At 40.5% G+C, this 18488-nt stretch overlaps 1 protein-coding gene across 4 annotated transcripts in view; it reads right to left on the bottom strand.

The window, feature by feature from the left end:
• The window catches only part of kat2b (K(lysine) acetyltransferase 2B), an 80737-nt gene that overhangs the window by 18145 nt on the left and 44104 nt on the right, over window positions 1-18488 (bottom strand). For 2 of the 4 annotated variants that reach the window (XM_073054446.1, XM_073054445.1), the window contains exons 7-13: window positions 14694-14797; window positions 12549-12671; window positions 11932-12068; window positions 9310-9518; window positions 8263-8340; window positions 6819-6945; window positions 5848-5958 (exon numbers count right to left, since the gene is read on the bottom strand). In XM_073054446.1, coding sequence (XP_072910547.1) covers window positions 5848-5958; window positions 6819-6945; window positions 8263-8340; window positions 9310-9518; window positions 11932-12068; window positions 12549-12671; window positions 14694-14797 — 889 coding nt within the window. The remainder of the gene's footprint in view (window positions 1-5847; window positions 5959-6818; window positions 6946-8262; window positions 8341-9309; window positions 9519-11931; window positions 12069-12548; window positions 12672-14693; window positions 14798-18488) is intronic. The other 2 variants (XM_073054447.1, XM_073054448.1) reach the window with 1 other exon arrangement.

Here is an 18488-nt window from a genome sequence, read left to right as displayed (position 1 = left end):
TCAGTGATCACCCCCAACCCCCTGCCCTTATATGGTTCTGAGTCATGGACCATCTAAAGCAGGAACCTCAAAGCACAGAAAGAAACCAATGAATCCTTCACATCTACTGCCAGAGTAAGTAAATCAATGTCAACACTTTCTCCCGTTCCAGTGTCTCCAGCACTGAGACCAATGTTACACCTCAACAGTTATATTGGGCAGACCACATTATTTATCTGCCTTCCACCACACTGCAGAAATGTATCCTTTACTTTGAGCTCCACTATGGTAAGAGATTACCAGGTGTACAGAGGAATCAAGTTAAAGGTTTTGTCAAAGCTTTTCCTGAACAAAAAAAATTTAACATAGCTAACGCAACTTTGGGAACCCTATGACCAGATAAAATGAGTTGGAATCTGGGATTGGAGGGAGCAAACTAAAGCTCAGTACATGCAGCAGATGCGAGGTACCACTTCACAAACTACCCCAACTCCCTTCTCATCAAACAATTCCTCCCCAACTCTGGTGGAATTTGTGGTCCCTGTGGTTTATCAAACTCCTCAAAACCCACAGAACTGTTTTGGAAACAAGTCACCCTCAATGTCGAGAGGCTGCTCATAGAAGATAGAAGGTGTGAGAATTTTATTGCAATGTAAACTCCTTTCTTATCCTAATACATTTTCTAGGATGTATTTCTATACCAGATTCTCACCCTTAAATTAATTAATTTCAGCACAAGTGTTACATCTTTAAGTACGACCACAGTTTTAAATTTCCTTTCTAATTTTAGCGAACAACCTTAATCATTTTCAACCTTGCTTTACTTTGCAAAATGATCACTGAAATTTTAGCCTCCCACACACAAAGAAATCATACCCACAAACCCCCTTTTAAATCCTTCTGACCAACTTCCCATACCTGCCACAGTGGTGAAATAGATCTGATGAAAACCAAGAATAAGATTCTGCCTAACTGAGATCAAAGATTCTCTGCTCATTCTGCTGCAGTTTTTGATGCGTTTGACTACATAATGCTCTTCCATCATGGCCAGCTGGCTTACCCACAAAGTCTTCATTTCCTGCCTCTAAACCACTGTTTAACCCGACCTATTTTTCCTTCACATATTACTCTGTTGTAGATCACTTTAAGGCAGGGGTTTCCATCATTTTTTAATGCCATGGACCAATACTATTAAACATGTGGACCCCAGGTTGGGAACCCGTTTTAAGATTTGGCATCAGAATCCATGTTGCAGCTAACATCACTCACTTCTATCTAATTATCACCTCTCTTCATTTCTTACTGAGCGTTGGATAGAAAATTGGTTGATAGACAAGGAACAGAGATTGGGACTCAGTAGGACTTTCTCAGGGTATCAGGTAATGACTACTGTGGTACTCAGGATCAGTTCTCCGGCCCCAGCTAATCAAAACATACATCAATGATGGGATGAAGGAGCAAAATATGATATTTCTAAGTTTGCAAAGAACACAAATTGAATTGGGAATTTGCTGATGACACCACTGTTGTGGACCGTATCAAAGGTGGTGATGAATCAGCATTGAATGGTGTAATAACAACAACCTCTCACTCAATGTCAGTAAGACCAAGGAATTTATTGTCGACTTCAAGAGAAGGAAACCAGAATTCCACGAACCAATACTCATTGGAGGATCAGAGGTGGAAAGGGTCAGGAGTGAAATATGCCAACTAGTGGGTGGTGCTGCAGCAATAACCTGGCACTCAATGTCAGTAAGATGAAAGAGCTGATTGTGGACTTCAGGAAGGGTAAGACGAAGGAACACATACCAATCCTCATAGAGGGATCAGAAGTGGAGAGAGTGAGCAGTTTCAAGTTCCTGCATGTCAAGATTTCTGAGGATCTAACCTGGTCCCAACATATCAATGTAGTTATATAGAAGGCAAAGACAGTGGCTATACTTTATTAGGAGTTTGAAGAGATTTGGCACGTCAACAAATACACTCAAAAACTTCTATAGATGTACCGTGGAGAGCGTTCTGACAGGCTGCATCACTGTCTGGTATGGAGGGGCTACTGCACAGGACTGAAAGAAACTGCAGAAAGTTGTAAATCTAGTCAGCTCCATCTTGAGTACCCAGGACATCTTCAGGGAGCGGAGTCTCAGAAAGACAGCATCCATTATTAAGGACCTCCAGCACCCAGGGCATGCCCTTTTCTCACTGTTACCATCAGGTAGGAGGTACAGACGGCACACACTCAGCGATTCAGGAACAGCTTCTTTCCCTCTGCCATCAGATTGCTAAATGGATCTTTGGACACCACCTCACTCTTTTTTAAATATACAGTATTTCTATTTTTGCATGTTTAAAAAAATCTATTCAATATACGTATACCGTAACTGATTTACTTATTTTTCATTATTATTATTTTTATTTTATTTTTTTTCTCTCTGCTAGATTATGTATTGCATTAAACTGCTGCTGCTAAGTTAACAAATTTCACGTCTCATGCCGGTGATAATAAACCTGATTCTGATTCTAACTTTAAATTCCTGGATGTCACCATCTCAGAGAACCTGTCTTGGACCCATCATATAAACATAATTGCAAAGAAGGCACAACAGCACCTCTACTTCCTCAGGTGTCTGCGAAGATTCCGCAAGTCATCAAAACCCTTGGCAAATTTCTATAGATGTGTGGTGGAAAGTGTGTTGACTGGCTGCATTATGACCTGGATTGGGAACATCAGTGCCTTTGAGCGGAAAATCCTACAAAAGGTAGTGGATTTGGCCCGGTACATCATGGGTAAAGCCTCCCAACTTTGAGCACATCTACATAAAATGTTGCCAGAGAAAAGCAAAGATCCTCACCACCCAGGTCACACTCTTTTTTCGCTGCTGCCACCAGGTAGAAGGTACAAGTACCTCAGGACCCACACCACCAGGTTCAAGAGCAGTTACTACCCCTCATCCATCAGGCTCTTGAACAAAAGGGGACAACTACACTCATGCAACACACACAAAATGCTAGAACTCGGCAGGCCAGGCAGCATCTATGGAAAAGAGTAGAGTTGACATTCGGGCTGAGACCCTTTATCGGAACCGTTCTGATGGATGGTCTTGGCCCAAAATGTTGACTCTTTACTCTTTTCCATAGATGCTGCCTGGTCTGCTGAGTTTCTCCAGCATTTTGTGCGTGTTGCTTGGATTTCCAGCCTCTGCAGATTTTCTCTTGTTTGGGATTTTACTACGCTCATTCTATTTCTGGTGTTCCCGCAACCAATGGTCTCACTTTAAGGATTCTTCTTCTTGTTATTTCATGCTCTTTTATTCATAATCGTTATTTATTGCTATTTATTTATACTTCCACGTGCATAGTTTGTTGTTCATTGATCCTGTTTAAAGTTACTGTTCTATAGGTTTGCTGAGTATGCCCACAAGAAAAAGACTCTCAGGGTTGTATGTGGTGACATGTATGTACTCTGATAATAAATTTTACTTTGAGCTGTGAGGAGGACACAAAAAAACTTCAAAGTGATTTAGACATGGTGAATGAGTAGGCAAATATATGGCAGGTGGAATATAATGTGGATAAATGTGAGGTCTCTCTAATTCAGTAGGAAAGGCACAGCATTAATTAAATGGTGACAGATTGGATCGGGAAATGTTAATGTACAGCGGAACCTGGCCATTCTTGTACCTCAGTCACCGAAAGCAAACATGCAGATGCAGCAAGCAGTTACGAAGGCCTTCACTGCAAAAGGTGTTGAGTACAGCGGCAAGGATATCTAATTATAATTATACAGAATATTGGTGAGAGCGCACTAGGAGTGATGAGTGTCTAATTGGTCTCCTTACCTAAGAAAGGACATACTTGCAATTGAGGGATGGCAGCGGAAGTTCAGCAGACTCATTCTTGGAATGCAGGACTGTTGTATAAGGAGGGAAGGGGTCGGCCAGTCCTACGTTCACTAGAGTTCAGAAGAGTGAGGGAGGATCATATTGATACAGAATTCTGACAAGGTGAGACTGGCTGCATGTGGGGAGGATGTCCTTTCTGCCTGAGGTTTTGGAACAGAAGGTCACAGCCTCAGGATACTAGGTGAGGCAGTTAAGAGAGAGAGGAGAAATTTCTTTACACAGCAATAGGGTGGTAAACCTAGGGAATTCTCTATCACAGGAAGCCGATGAGGCCAAATTTCTGAAAATATTTAAGAAAGAGGAAGAAAGCTTCTGATAGACAGAAGGCATCAGAGGGTATGGGAAGAGGGCGACAAAATGGTGATGGGACCAATCATAATTGTACTGAAGGGCAGAGCAAGCTTAAAGGCCTAGCTGACCTAATTGTACTCCTCCTTTCCAGCTTTCATCTCCCCCACTCTCTGATTCATAAGATGCCTGACTATTTGCTTGACTTGACAAGCAGAAATTTTGCTCAGTTTTGGAAGACAAATGCTGTTGCCTTTAGTGCCTATCACAAACTCTATTCCACCCCGAACACCAGTTCTATTCCTCTCTCTGGCACCTGTTTGTCTTGAAATGCAAAGTTTGCAACTTCCATGTCATACTTGGTTCCAAGGTGAATTTTGGATTACATTTCCATGTTACTTTACTGACGAATTGGACAGTGTAAGGTAGGACAACCAGGGTTTTATATGACCTCAAATTTATAAAGTATTACTTGTTCTACTCTCCATAATCTTGAGGTCAACCAAAATTCTGGTGTCCCTATTTACACTATGATCTTCAGTCATAATTCAGCAACATCTCTTCTGTAGAGTTCTCTTTCTTGTTTTCATTTCCCTCTCTAACATCTCCTACCCATAAACCACCAATACATTTTGATACTACAATGCTGGTCTTACAATCTGCCCTACTTCTATTTGTTCCACCTTTAAAAAAACTGCCAAGGCCAATGTCCTTTCACTTCCTAGAGGTCACCTCTTCTTCTAAGTCACTTCCCAAGAGGCACCTCTCTTTGGCTAACCTAATGGTCATCTGATGAAAGATCTTCACTGTCAGTTTTCTAGTTCAGTTTCAGTCCTTGGTTCAAAATGCTTCTGTAAAGCACATTGTGGAATTGTCCAAGATTATCTAAATGGCAATAATTGTAGTTTCCGTTCATAGAAAAAGCTGCCCGGAAGTTTGAAATACGATATCTCTGAAAGGTAAATATTTAAGACATTGAACTGGCATGGAATGAATGGGCCAAAGGCAGAACACCAAATCTTGTTGTCCATGGAAAGCCTAAGCCATTTTGACAGTAGGGCCATATTACCAAGCTATAGACTGGCTAGATATTCCTCGGGAACTTCATTCCGATTTGGTACTTCCAGGCTGCCACAATATTCTGTGGCATAAATCTCAAGCAGCCATTTGGCAAGTGCAACAGATGAATGAAGAATGAGAGAAGATAGCGTGCTGGGGATGGGGAGTTGATGGGGCTACAGGAAGGATTTGCTGCCAACAATATTTCAAAGGATGTGGGGATAGCATGTCTGCTTTCCTGGCCCAATAGTAATAACTCCACATGCAATTATGAGGATCCCACTTGCTTTTCAGTTTAAGACCCTAGAAAGAATCCGAGCAAGAGACAGATGTTAAGTTCACCACAGTGGCACAGTTTTATTAAGTTTGCTGTGAAACTGTCACTTAATAGTTTATGAGACATTGAAAAGTAATTGTAATTTTAATTAATGATACTGCAAAAATAAATATTTAAAAAATGGCAAACTGGAGTAACATTGCACAGAAATGAGACAATTAAAAACTCCTATTGAAACATGGATTTTTCATGAATAATCATATATGCATAAAATGCATATTGCAAGATATACAATACTGTACTGAGATCCCCCGAAAATATAAAAATCATGAAAGTACCTACCTGTTTTTTAAAATAGCCAATTGCATATTCATCTGCATAAGTGAGGAAGTTTAGAATGTTATGTTTTATGTGATATTCCTTGAGGTGATTCATTAGATGAGTTCCATAACCCTGCAGAATAAACATTTGATCATTTGCTAAAGAGCAAAATTACGTCCTTCTTTTGCAAAATAGTAATTTACAGTGCCATTGTACTACCTGTGTACTGAAACATAACTTACACACTATTATATATTTCACAACTTATTTTTAAAGATGGCATAACGAGGTAAAGAATGTGGCTCATTAATTTAATGTCGCACAATTACACCAGCCTGCACCTCTCTTTAGCACTGCTGCTTGCTTAGTTTCTCAGTCAGCTTCTGACCTGACCATTCAAAAGTTCATTTTCCACTCTCTGCAAAATTATCTGATCACACCTTGGAGGGCATGAAGTACTGAGCGAGTCTCACTACTTCTTGTCTTGCATGGGAGTGGGTAAGGGCAGCGATGGGGGCAGATCTTGCTTCCAAATATTAATCCAGTGATTCCTTTTGGAAATTTCACCCACTGGGTGAAGACAAATTATTGATCTGATTGGAAGCAGAGGAGGTAAATCAACCGGTATTCTAATTGTCAGCACTTGACCACTGGGGTATGTGCAAGGATATGTGTTAGGACCATGACTATTCATTGTATCATGAAGATATTTCTCTAAATTAGTAGCCAACACAGTGGCAATTAGTTTTGATACATGCAAATTAGTGGCCATTCTCTTTCTATTTAAAACTGGATTGTCTGGAGGAAGTTGGCATGGGCTCAATGAGTCAGTTGGCATTTGTTTCTGCTGCAATGGGCATTGATCAAATAGAATGTGAATTAAATGATCCCAGCTCCACGGTCAGCATAAAATATCTATCATTAGCATTAGAGAACATTTATTCTATTTCACGCTGATAAAAGAAATAGTAATTTTTAAATTTCACACATACCTTGACTTGTTCATTAGAAGTCACCGCACAAAACACAATCTCTGTGAAATCTTGTGTTGCAAACATCCGGAAACAGATACCACCAATGACACGACCATCCTTGATCAAAGCAAGGGTCTTGTGTTTGCTACAACAATATAATCAAATAAGAGTGGCATCAAAATTCAACTATGATCAATCAATCTTTTTGCAGCAATACTCCTTTCAGTCAGTGATCAAGCTGTAAGAGATGTTTCCTCTGCTCTGCTATTTATTTCTGAATGTTGAGCAAAGAAGCGTCAACTTCGGGGATACACCTTAAAAGGTGCAGTCACAAGTAAATTAATTTTACAATAAATTGATCTTGGGATGCAAAACTGTTAACTTCTGAGCTGCAACTTGCAACCAGTCTCACACTGGCAGTTTGTGTTCTGTCATCCTGAGGTATCGTCTGTTTCCACAAACCAAGCTGGAAATTATCTTCATAACAACTAAACAGAATCGGCCTTTAAAGTCGATGATGGTGAACACATTTCATGTGATTAGTTTCATTTGATGACATGAATATATACTAATACATCCTATACAATGGAAAGGTCAATACACCTCTACTTTCTGAGGAGCCTGAAAAGAGCTCATGACTTTCTACAGATGCTCAGTAGAGAACACCCTCACATCCCACATCACTGAATGGTACGGAAACTGGAAGGCTCTACAACTGGTAGTCAAAATTGCCTAATGCATGCCAGCACCAGATTACTGGCCATCAAGGATATATATATATATATATATATATATAAATGAAGGATCCCACCCACCCCACTCAAGGGCTGTTCGACCCACTCATCAGATTACGTGTTTACACGCCAGAACCACCAGGCTCCAAAATGTTTTTCCCCCCCAAACAGTAAGGGTGATCAATACCTCCACCCACTAACACATCCCAACACACCCCCTCACCAGCACTACTTTATTATTTCCTGTCAGTCGCCTTATGTCCAGGCACTGCTGTGCCTCGTATCGCTTTATGGCCATACAATGAACGTATATACAGTGCCATGTAAAAGTAATCACGCCCATCCCTTTGTTCGCATAAATGAGTATTCTAACCAAGATTTTGATCAATTTAACAGAGAATTCTTATTTGTGAATCACATGGTCTTTTTTCACAGTAGAGCCCAAAAAACAGGGAAAATTTTAAAGCATGAAAAAGTAAGAATTCAAAAACTGAAATACACGCCAGTTCAAAAGTGTCCATCTCTCTTTGCTCAGTACTTAGTTGAACCATGACTTGCAAATATTACAACCAGTAGTTTTTTTTTGGATAAGTCTCAATTCGTCCCTGCAAAATTTAATTTTTAGTATGTTGCACTGCACAAGATTTTAAGCATCATGCAACAGAATTGTTAAACATAATTGTATCCCTTGTGTGCACACAGCACTTGTATGAATACCAGGATCTTACCTGTGCATATGAACCACATAGAAATGAAGACTACAGGATGTGCACTGTTCAGTCCTGCTCCAAAAGCATTCACATTTCCTTACAACACAGAGGGAGATCATTCAGTCCATCAAGTTCCCATCAGCCTCATTCTCCCACCTGTCTCTCTCTGACTTTTTCCCTCATATCCTTTAGCTACTCACTGATTCTATTACCACTCACCTTCACTATGGCCAATTAGCAAGTCCTTAGGCGTTGTGAGAAATCCAAACCACCCAGGGAAAACCCATGTGGTCATGCAGCCCATGCAAACTCCACACCAAGACCACTATGAACATGGAGTTGTGTAGCAGCAGCACCATTTGTTACATACCAATGTGCATCCTCGCCTGGATGGTGGCCAATGACCCTGTAGTAAAGACATCCCAAGGATACATCCATCTATCTTCCTTTAAGAGAAATTCTCTGCTAAAGAGTAAAGAACCCCGGAGCAAAGTCTCCATTCCCTGTTGCTGCCCTGCAACGCTCACCTTTCTCCAGTATGCCCCAGTCCACCCCGATCTCCTTCCCTGTTCCTCTAATCATCCCACTTAACCCACTCCTATCCCCATTCCAGGGCCTTTTAATCTTCTGCACCCTCACTCACAAATCTTCTTTCCAAACTATCTGGTCTTTTCTGCTCGTCTCTTAACCCTGCAACTCTTCTTCAATCATTACCAATCACTTGCCCATCCTCTGAACAACTTCCCCCTGCCATAACTTTTCATTCACCTTTCAGTCTTATTCCATCCAAAGTCCTACATACTACGCTTCCTGCAATGTTTTCCTCACCAATCTCCTCACTGTGCTATCATGAGTAGAGGCAAAGGAAAAGCTAAGGATATGATGTGATTGTGAAGTGCACAGCTGGGAACTGCCAGTTTTAACACATGCAAGGCTTTGGGTATCACAGACCCTGCTGCCATGCTCTAAACTAGCAGAGTCACCTCCATGCACGTAAGTATTAACAGCCCATGTATTCACACATTAATAATGCTACAAGCTAGGCAAAACAAAAACTGCACTCACGGGTCAAAGACAAGGCGGGTGATGTATTCCTTGGGCATCCTTGGTAACTGATGGGAAAAAACATTCTGTAGGCCAACGAGCCACATCATCATTTTTTTGTTTGGCTTTTGGGTCAGTGAGTTTCCTACAACGTGGAATTCGATTACACCCCTTCTTTCTTCAAGCCTTGCTGCCTCATCTCTGGCAGCGTGTGCTGATAGCAAACTCGTCTTGAAATACAGAACAGATGTCGGTTTCCCATTACATTTTGTTGGCTTTGAACAAATTCAAGTTTAATAAAACTCCATTTTTGCTGCAGTAAAATAAAGCATCATTTGACTATAACATATATTGAACAAAGTGGAAGTCATAACTAAATTAGGAATTATATTTTGGATGGTGTACATAGACCACTTGAAACTCAAAATCTAATAAACTACAATTTGTTGTTTTAAATTACGTGGAAAAAAGTTGTAATGATACCTACCTTAATGTTTTCAATTTACAATGCTTAAGCTACAATGAAACAACAATAAATCAAGACATTGAGAGTCTAGATAGTCAGGCTCAGTGAAAAGTAGTAGTCAGCTTTCAGGGATAGGGAATACGAGTGGGGACCAAAGACAATTTATCTGGAGGAAAATTCTGCCCTTCCAGCATTGGATATTAGATAACCAGTCCAACAATTTTGAAGTAGAGCAGTCATCAAGGAGATGGCAGCAAAATGGAACTGGATGTTATCTTCATACTGACGAAGTTTTCTGGATAATATTGCTGAAGATTTTTGTAAAGAAATTTTACTTATTAATCAAATCCTAGGTAGCAACAATTTTGAAGGGTTAGATAAGAGAACCAATACATTGTAAGGACTTAACAGCTTTAGCCCTCTACATCTATCCCAGCATCAAGTACCTATCTATACTGATCCCATATCCTGGCACTTAATTTCTATGCTGTGGTGTTTCAAGTATTCAAATTCTGTAATTGTAGCTACCTCCAGCACCCCCTCTGGCAGTACATTCCAAATTTTATCCAACTTTTCTTTGAGGTGAAAGAATTCTCCTCAAATATCTTATGTGTCCTATACATTACAGTAACATTCTCCCTCTACCAAGGGAAATGTTTCTTACCATCTGGGACCCTTTTATACTATTCCCTAGCTAGAGGTCAAATATCCTGATGAAGGGTCTCGGTCTGAAACATTAACTGCTCGTTTCCACGGATGTTGCCCGACCTGCTGAGTTCCTCCAGAGTGTTGTACATGAGGCAAATATCTTCTTCACTTACTTATCTGTACTGCTGCCTTCAGGAATCCTTGGACATGCAATCTAATGACTTTCTGTTCCACAGTACACTCTATGATCCTACCATTCCTTGTTTACATAGGACTTCTCAATATCAGCATTCCATATTTTTTCAGGATTAAGTTCCTTCTGCCATTTCTCTGCCCATTTTACAACTTGTGAATATAATTCCTTTTTTTAAAAATGTTTTTATTAAGTTAGCCATTTATGAAGACTAACAGAAGTTTAACAGAAAATGGATTAAACTTCTTCTTAAATAAACAGACTGAGAAAAAAAATACAGAGTAACAAAGGTGAACTGCAGGCCACATTAGCTTCCAACAAGAATTCAATACAGGCAGTCCCCGAGTTACGAACGTCCAACTTACGGACAACTCGTACTTACGAACCGAGGAAGGAGAACACCGTCTGCCATTTTAAGTCAGATCGTGATGCCGTCCACCATTTTAAGCTGTTGCTGTGATACTGTGTTGAGTGTTTAACTTTGTATTTGGCTTAAATTTTTCTTAGTAAGGTTCACCTTGACCCCGCGCCCCCGTTCCAGTCAGCTGGTGGCGCAGTGAGATCAGCGAAGGGCTCAAGAACAGAGTTTCCCGAGTTCAATCTAGTGAAAGACCACTCCCGTGCCGAGTTAATATCGATCCAATGACCCCCGTACCATCTGTGCCCAGTTGATGTTGAGCTCGCAACTCGACTTAGTAAAAAAAAAAATCACAGCCACCTCCAGTTTAAATTCCCACGCGGAATATTGTGAAGGATCAAATACCCAAACCCAGCACAGCCCCCACTTGTCCCATTTAGCCTGTCTCAGTGCGGTGGAGTTTAGGATCCGGGGAATTCAGTATGGTGGTCCTTAGGACCCAGCGGACCTTGGGAGCCGGCGCAGCTCAGGACCCGCCGCCTGCAGTGTTTCTGTTCCTTTGACGGGAAGCAATCGCGATTGAAAATAAAGTGGAAATAATAAAGCGCTTGAAAAGAGGTGAAATGCCATTGGTCATTGGAAAAGCGTTAGGCTACAGTCGGTCAAAGATCAGAACAATTTTAAAGGATAACGGATAAAGTGAGAATAATGGAGCATGTGAAAAGCCCTGCCCCGATGAAAGCTACAATTATTACTAAGCAACGCAGTGGTTTAATTATTGGAATACAGACGTTTCTTAAGTGTTTTATATGCATAGAAAGGTAAAATATATACTATATTCTAAGTCAAACTGATGCTAAATAATACTGGATGTACTTGTTCCAACTTACGTACAAATCTGACTTAAAGACGAACTCAGGAACAGAACTCGTATGTAACCCGGGGACTGCCTGTACATATAGGATGTGATGCACTTACCTCTGGACCCAACATAGTAGCAGGATCTGTGATGGTCGACATTACTTCATTCACCAGTTCCATAGGGATATCTCCCAAGACTCTTTGTCTCTTAACATCATCCATATTCAAAGATTCTGTCGGTTTTCTTTTCTCTCCTGATGAAATAATAAATTTGGTCAGAAATCAGTTTTTTGAACTTAATGATAAACTTTTAAAGATTTTTCTAAGCAAATAACAGTAATATAATGTCAAACTATAGCTATACTTGCAACACAGAAATAAAAACTTATATTAATATCCCAATATACAAGGCATGAAAATAGTCCATCATTTTGGATTAATGGTACTGGTGTCAAAAACCTACTCAAATATTACCAGGGAATATACTACCTGTTTTTTATTCAAGAAGATGGATTTCATGAGTTATCTAGGAACCAATGAATTATTGGTTTAATAATCTTTACTGGTAAACTCTCACCAATCTGAACACAAACTGTTCAGAAGATGCTCCATGGTGATATGTACAAAATACTGAAGCCTCCTTTCAGAAATACACAATAGGTTTTGTAATTTTGAGCTTTGGCCAGGCTTCAGCAAGAACATCTCTACTGTTAGGTTTTTACCAATTGTCTTACCCAATATTTGTTCAGAGCCAGAAGTCACTTTCTTCCTCCAGATAGGACTCAAGCTTCCAGAGTTGGTTTGATCAGTACTGCCAGAAATTGGGCTGGATTCATACCCAAATTGCTTGGTGGGAGCTAAAATTCAAATACATGAAAAATAACTAAATAATAGTGTGACGACATGCTCACAAATCTGTATAACTTACCCTATTTGTCATACAGAAAGTAGCTGGATAGCAAACTGGGCGTCAAGCATTCTTGCCTTCATTGTTTGGGAGATTCAGTACAATAGCTGGCAAGTCATGTTGCAGTTACAGTGCCTTGAAAAAGTATTCAGCCCCCAATCCTTTGTTCACATGAGTATTACAACCAGGGATTTTGATCAATTTAACTGAGAATATTTATTTGCGAATCACATTCTCCTTTCTTCACAGTAGAGTTCAAATAACAGAGAAAATTGTAAAGCATGAATAACTAAAAATTCAAAAACTGACCAAAACTGGCCACTCAAGGCCATCACCATACTTTACAATAGGGACATTGTTAGCTGGCTAATGTGCAGTATTAGATTTATGCCAGATGTACCATTAAATATCGAGGCCAGAAGACCTTCTTCCACATCTTTACAGTATCTTCTACGTGGTGCTTTTCAAAGTGTTTATGTGCAAGGATATGCCTTTTTTTTAAAGTCAGGGCTTCTTTCTTGCCACTCTTCCATAAATACCCTTTTTGTGCAAGGCTTTAGAGATTGTGGAGCCAAGAACATCACCTCCAGTTGCAGCCACTGACATCTGCAGCTCACTCAGAGTGACTGTTGGTGTCACAGTCGCCTCTTGTACGTGTGCCATTCTTCTCCGGTGACTAGGTTCAGAGGGGCGGCTTGACGTAGGCAGTGTGGCTGTGGTTTCATATTTTTCCACTTTTTCATGATGGACTGCACTGAGCTCCAAAGTACATTCAGTGCCTTTGAGATGGCCTTGTACCCTTCTCCAGATTTGTGCTTCTCTATTATCACTCCCCGCCCTTGCCTTGAATGCTCTCTTATCTTCATTTTGGTTTGGTCTGTTGAAAATCTACCATACTGTTGGACCTTATTCTGTAAGGGGGTATTTATTCTTTCGAGATCATTGATAACAGGTGATCTTCCAATTTTCCACAAATTGGGTGAGGGATATTAGCATAGTAATTTCAAAGGGGATGAATACTTTTTCAGCCTCACAATTTTGGTTTTTAATTCTGAGAAAATTGATAGACAGGTTTTGGAATTTTTCTTTGATTTGACATGATGTACAAGGTTTTGATGATTAGCACAAAAATCCTACTTTAATATAATGTGACAGTAAAATGTGAAAATAGTTGTGGGGGGCTGAATATCTTTAAGGGATCATATATAAATATTTCATTAGGCCTCATTTGGAGTATGTATGCAGCTCTGGTTACCAGACTATAAAAAGGACATGGAGGCTTTGGAAAGGGTGCAGATGTTAGCTAGATTAGAGTGTATGAGCTCTCAAGGGAGGTTGGACTAACTCAGATGGTTTTCTCTGGAATGTCAGAGACTGACTTAATATGTGTATAAAATTATGACAGCCATAGACAGGGTGGATAATCAGTCTATTTTCCTGGGTGAAAACATCAAATACTACAGGAGGTAGGCTTAATGCAAGAGAGGAAACGTTTAACGGAGATTTACAAGACGAGATTTTTTTTAACATAATAATCTATAATAAGCTGCTGCAATTAGGTTTACTTTGCACATCTGCATGTATGTACTTGTATGAGAATAAATTTGACTTTGACACAATGAGAGGTAGGCGCCTGGAAGGTGCTGTTCAGGAGGTGGTGGAACCAGAAAGGATAGTGACTTTTAGGAGGCGGTTAGACAAGCACATGATTTTCACAAGGAGGAAATGGAAGAACATAGGCTGTGACAGGCTGATGCGATTAATTTAAATTGGCATCATGGCTGGCAAAGTCATCATGGACTAAAAGTCTTGTTCCTGTGTTCTACTGCTCTATGATCCCAAAGCAACTAGATGCTCGCAAGCTAAAGAGCCCAATACACTTCAGAAACAAGTTGCACTTTCTCTTTCAGGAAGTATTTTATCGTGTTCTGACTTCTGAGTGAGTATTCAAAAACTGCTGACCATTAGTTACCTGCTTGCATCCCTATTTGGATGTTACCGGATGACGCAGTGAAGTCTAAATCCCATATGGGAGAGTTGTGGCTATATACTTCTTCCTCCAACATGGAAAGGAATCTATGATATAACAAAAGTGCAGAGGTATTTTCTTTGGTGTAAAACAGAACATGGAAATCTACAGCACATTACACACCCTTCAACCCACAATGTTGTGCCGACCATGTAATCTGCTCTAGAAACTGCAATTATCCTACCGCATAATTATCCCCTTTATTTTTCTAAGCTCCATGTACCTATCTAAGAGTCTCTTAAAAGACCCAATTGTATCTGCCTCTACCACTGTCACTGGCAATACATTCCACGCACCCACCACTCTCTGTGTGAGAAACTTACCTCTGACATCCCCGTTGTACCTACTTCCAAGCACCTTAAAACTATGCCTCCTCGTGTTAGCCATTTCAGCCCTGGGAAAAAGCCTCTGACTATCCACATGATCAATGCCTCTCATCATCTAAAACAACTCTATCAGGTCACCTCTCATCACCTATCGCTCCAAGAAGAAAAGGCCAAATTCACTCAAACTTATTCTCATAAGGCACACTTGTCAATCTCCTCTGCACTCTCTCTACAGTATCCACATCCTTCCTGTAGTGAGGCACCCAGAACTGAACACAGTACTCCAAGTGGAGTCTAACGAAGTTCTTAATGTTAATACTCATCAGTAAAGTCATTCTCATTTAACAATATGCAACCAATGTCTATACTTTCTCTTATCTGACCCTTTCTATCGTGCTCTCCTGTGAAAGGGACGATTAACAGACTACCAGCAGCTCCACAGATACAGGCTGCTTTTTGATGAATATGGAAGAAATGTACTCTACTTTATTGGTGTTGAAATAGAAGGGGTCTTCAGGATTCTGGACATTAGTCATATATCAAATTACCATCAAGGAAATTATGACACATGAATATCAATGTTTTGGGATTAGTTGGCTTCAACATTAACATGGGAAACTAACAACTTTAAAGTCATTAGGATCTGGGAATTACTCAGCTATTATTTCAATAAGTGCTTGGTTATGATAGAAAACCCAAACTTTATATTAATTTGGGTTAAGGTTTCCATCAACAATGACTACTCTGTAGGAGCTGGCTTTGGCCTCTCCAAATATACAGACAATTCTATGACTGTAAGTTAAAGCACTGCATCTAGAATGTATACAAGATAGTTTACCAAGTTTATCAAAAAATCATAACAATGAAGTAACTCTTTAACAATGTTAGAACATAGAAAACCTACAGCACAATACAGACCCTTCGGTCCACAAAGCTGTGTTGAACGTGTCCTTACCTTAGAACTACCTAGGCTTACCCATAGCCCCCTATTTTTCTAAGCTCCCATCCAGGAGTCTCTTAAAAGGCTCTATCGTTCTCCACCTCCACCACCGTCACCGGCAGCCCATTCCAGGCACTCACGACTCTCTGCGTAAAAAACTTACCCGACATCTCCTCTGTACCTACTTCCAAACACCTTAAAACTATGCCCTTTCGTGCAAGCCACTTCAGCCCTGGGAAAAAGCCTCTGACTATCCACATGATCAATGCCTCTCATCATCTCTATCAGGTCCAAGGAGAAAAAGCTGTTCACTTAACCTATTCTCATAAGGCATGCTCCCCAATCCAGGCAACATCCTTGGAAATCTCCTCTGCACCCTTTCTATGGTTTCCACATCCTTCCTGTAGTGAGGCCACCAGAGCTGAGTACAGTACTCCAAGTGGGGTCTGACCAGAGTCCTATAAAGCTGCAAAATTTCCTCTCAGCTCCTAAACTCGAAGATTGAAGATTCATACGGCCAGATTTGGGAACAGCTTCTTTCCAACTGTGATAAGACTGCTGAACGGATCCTGACCCGGATCTGGGCTGTACCTTCCAAATATCCGAACCTGACTTGCACTACCTTACTTTCCCTTTTCTATTTTCTAATTATGATTTATAATTTAAATTTTTATTATATTTATTTCGAGTTGTACTCCAGGGAGCACGAAGCGCAGAATCAAATATCGCTGTGATGATTGTCGGCTCTAGTATCAATTGTTTGGTGACAATAAAGTAAGTAACTCAATCCCATGATTGAAGAAGGCCAATGCACCGTATGCCTTAACCACAGAGTCAACCTGTGCAGCAGCTTTGAGTGTCCGATGAACACAGACCTCAAGATCTCTCTGATCCTCTATTTTATACACTATATCCTGCAATCATATTTGACCTAACAAAATGAACCACTTCACACTTATCTGGGTTGAACTCCATCTGCCACTTCTCAGCCCAGTTTTGTATCCTATCAATGTCGTGCTGTAACTTCTGACAGCCCTCCACACTATCCACAACACCCCCAAATTTTGTGTCATCAGCAAATTTACTAACCCGTCCCTCTACTTCCACATCCAGGTCATTTATAAAAATCACAAAGACTAAGGGTCCCAGATCAGATCCCTGTGGCACACCACTAGTCACTATCCTCCATGCAGAATATGACTTGGCCATAAACACTCTTTGCCTTCTGTGGGAACATTCTGGATCCACAAAGCAATGTCCCCTTGGATCCCATGCCTCTTTACTTTCTCAATAAGCCTTGGATGGGGTACCTTGTCAAATGCCTTGCTGAAATCCATATACACTACATCTACTGCTCTTCCTTCATCATTGTGTTTAGTCACATACTCAGGCTCTTAAGGTACGACCTGCCTTTGACAAAACCATGCTGACTATTCCTAATCATATTATGCCTCTCCAAATGTTCATAAATCCTGTCTCTCTGGATCTTCTCCATCACTTATCAACCACTGAGGTAAGACTCACTGGTCTATAATTTCCTGGGCTATCTCTTCTCACTTTCTTGAATAAGGGAACAATATCTGCAACCCTCCAATCCTCCAGAAACTCTCCCATCCCCATTGATGATGCAAAGATCATCGCCAGAGGCTCAACAATCTCCTCCCTTGCATCCCACAGTAGCCTGGGCCACACCTCATCTGGTCCCAGTGACTTATCCAACTTGATTCTTTCCAAAAGCTCCAGCGCATCCTCTTTCTTACTATCTATATGCTCAAGCTTTACAGTCTGCTGTAAGTCATCCCTAAAATTGCCAAGATCCTTTTCCATAGTGAATACTGAAGCAAAGTATTCATTAAGTACCTCCGCTATCTCTTCCGGTTCCATACACACTTTTCCACTGTCACACTTGATTGATCCTACTCTCTCACATCTTATCCTCTTGTAGAATGTCTTGGGGTTTTCTTTAATCCTGTCCACCAAGGTCTTCTCATGGCCCCTTCTGCCTCTCCTAATTTCATTCTTAAGCTCCTTCCTACTAGCCTTATAATCTTCTAGATCTCTATCATTACCTAGCTTTTTTAAACCTTTTGTAAGCTTTTCTTTTCTTCTTGACTAGATCTACAACAGCCTTTCTACACTATCGTTCCTGTACCCTACCATCCTTTCCCTGTCTCATTGGAACGTACCTATGCAGAACTCCACGCCAATATCCCCTGAACATTTGCCACATTTTTTCCGTACATTTCCCTGAGAACATCTGTTCACAATTTATGCTTCCAAGTTCCTGCCTGATAGCCTCATATTTCCTCTTACTCCAATTAAACGTTTTCCTAACTTGTCTGTTCCTATCTCTCTCCAATGCTATGGTAAAAGAGTTAGAATTGTGATCAATATCTCCAAAATGCTCTCCCACTGAGAGACCTGACACCTGACCAGGTTCATTTCCCAATACCAGATCAAGTACAGCCTCTC

The sequence above is a fragment of the Hemitrygon akajei genome, chromosome 8, assembly GCF_048418815.1.
Source record: "Hemitrygon akajei chromosome 8, sHemAka1.3, whole genome shotgun sequence".
NCBI lineage: Eukaryota > Metazoa > Chordata > Chondrichthyes > Myliobatiformes > Dasyatidae > Hemitrygon > Hemitrygon akajei.
The sequence above is the reverse complement of the archived record's forward strand: the minus strand, read 5'-3'. Positions and strand labels throughout refer to the sequence as shown.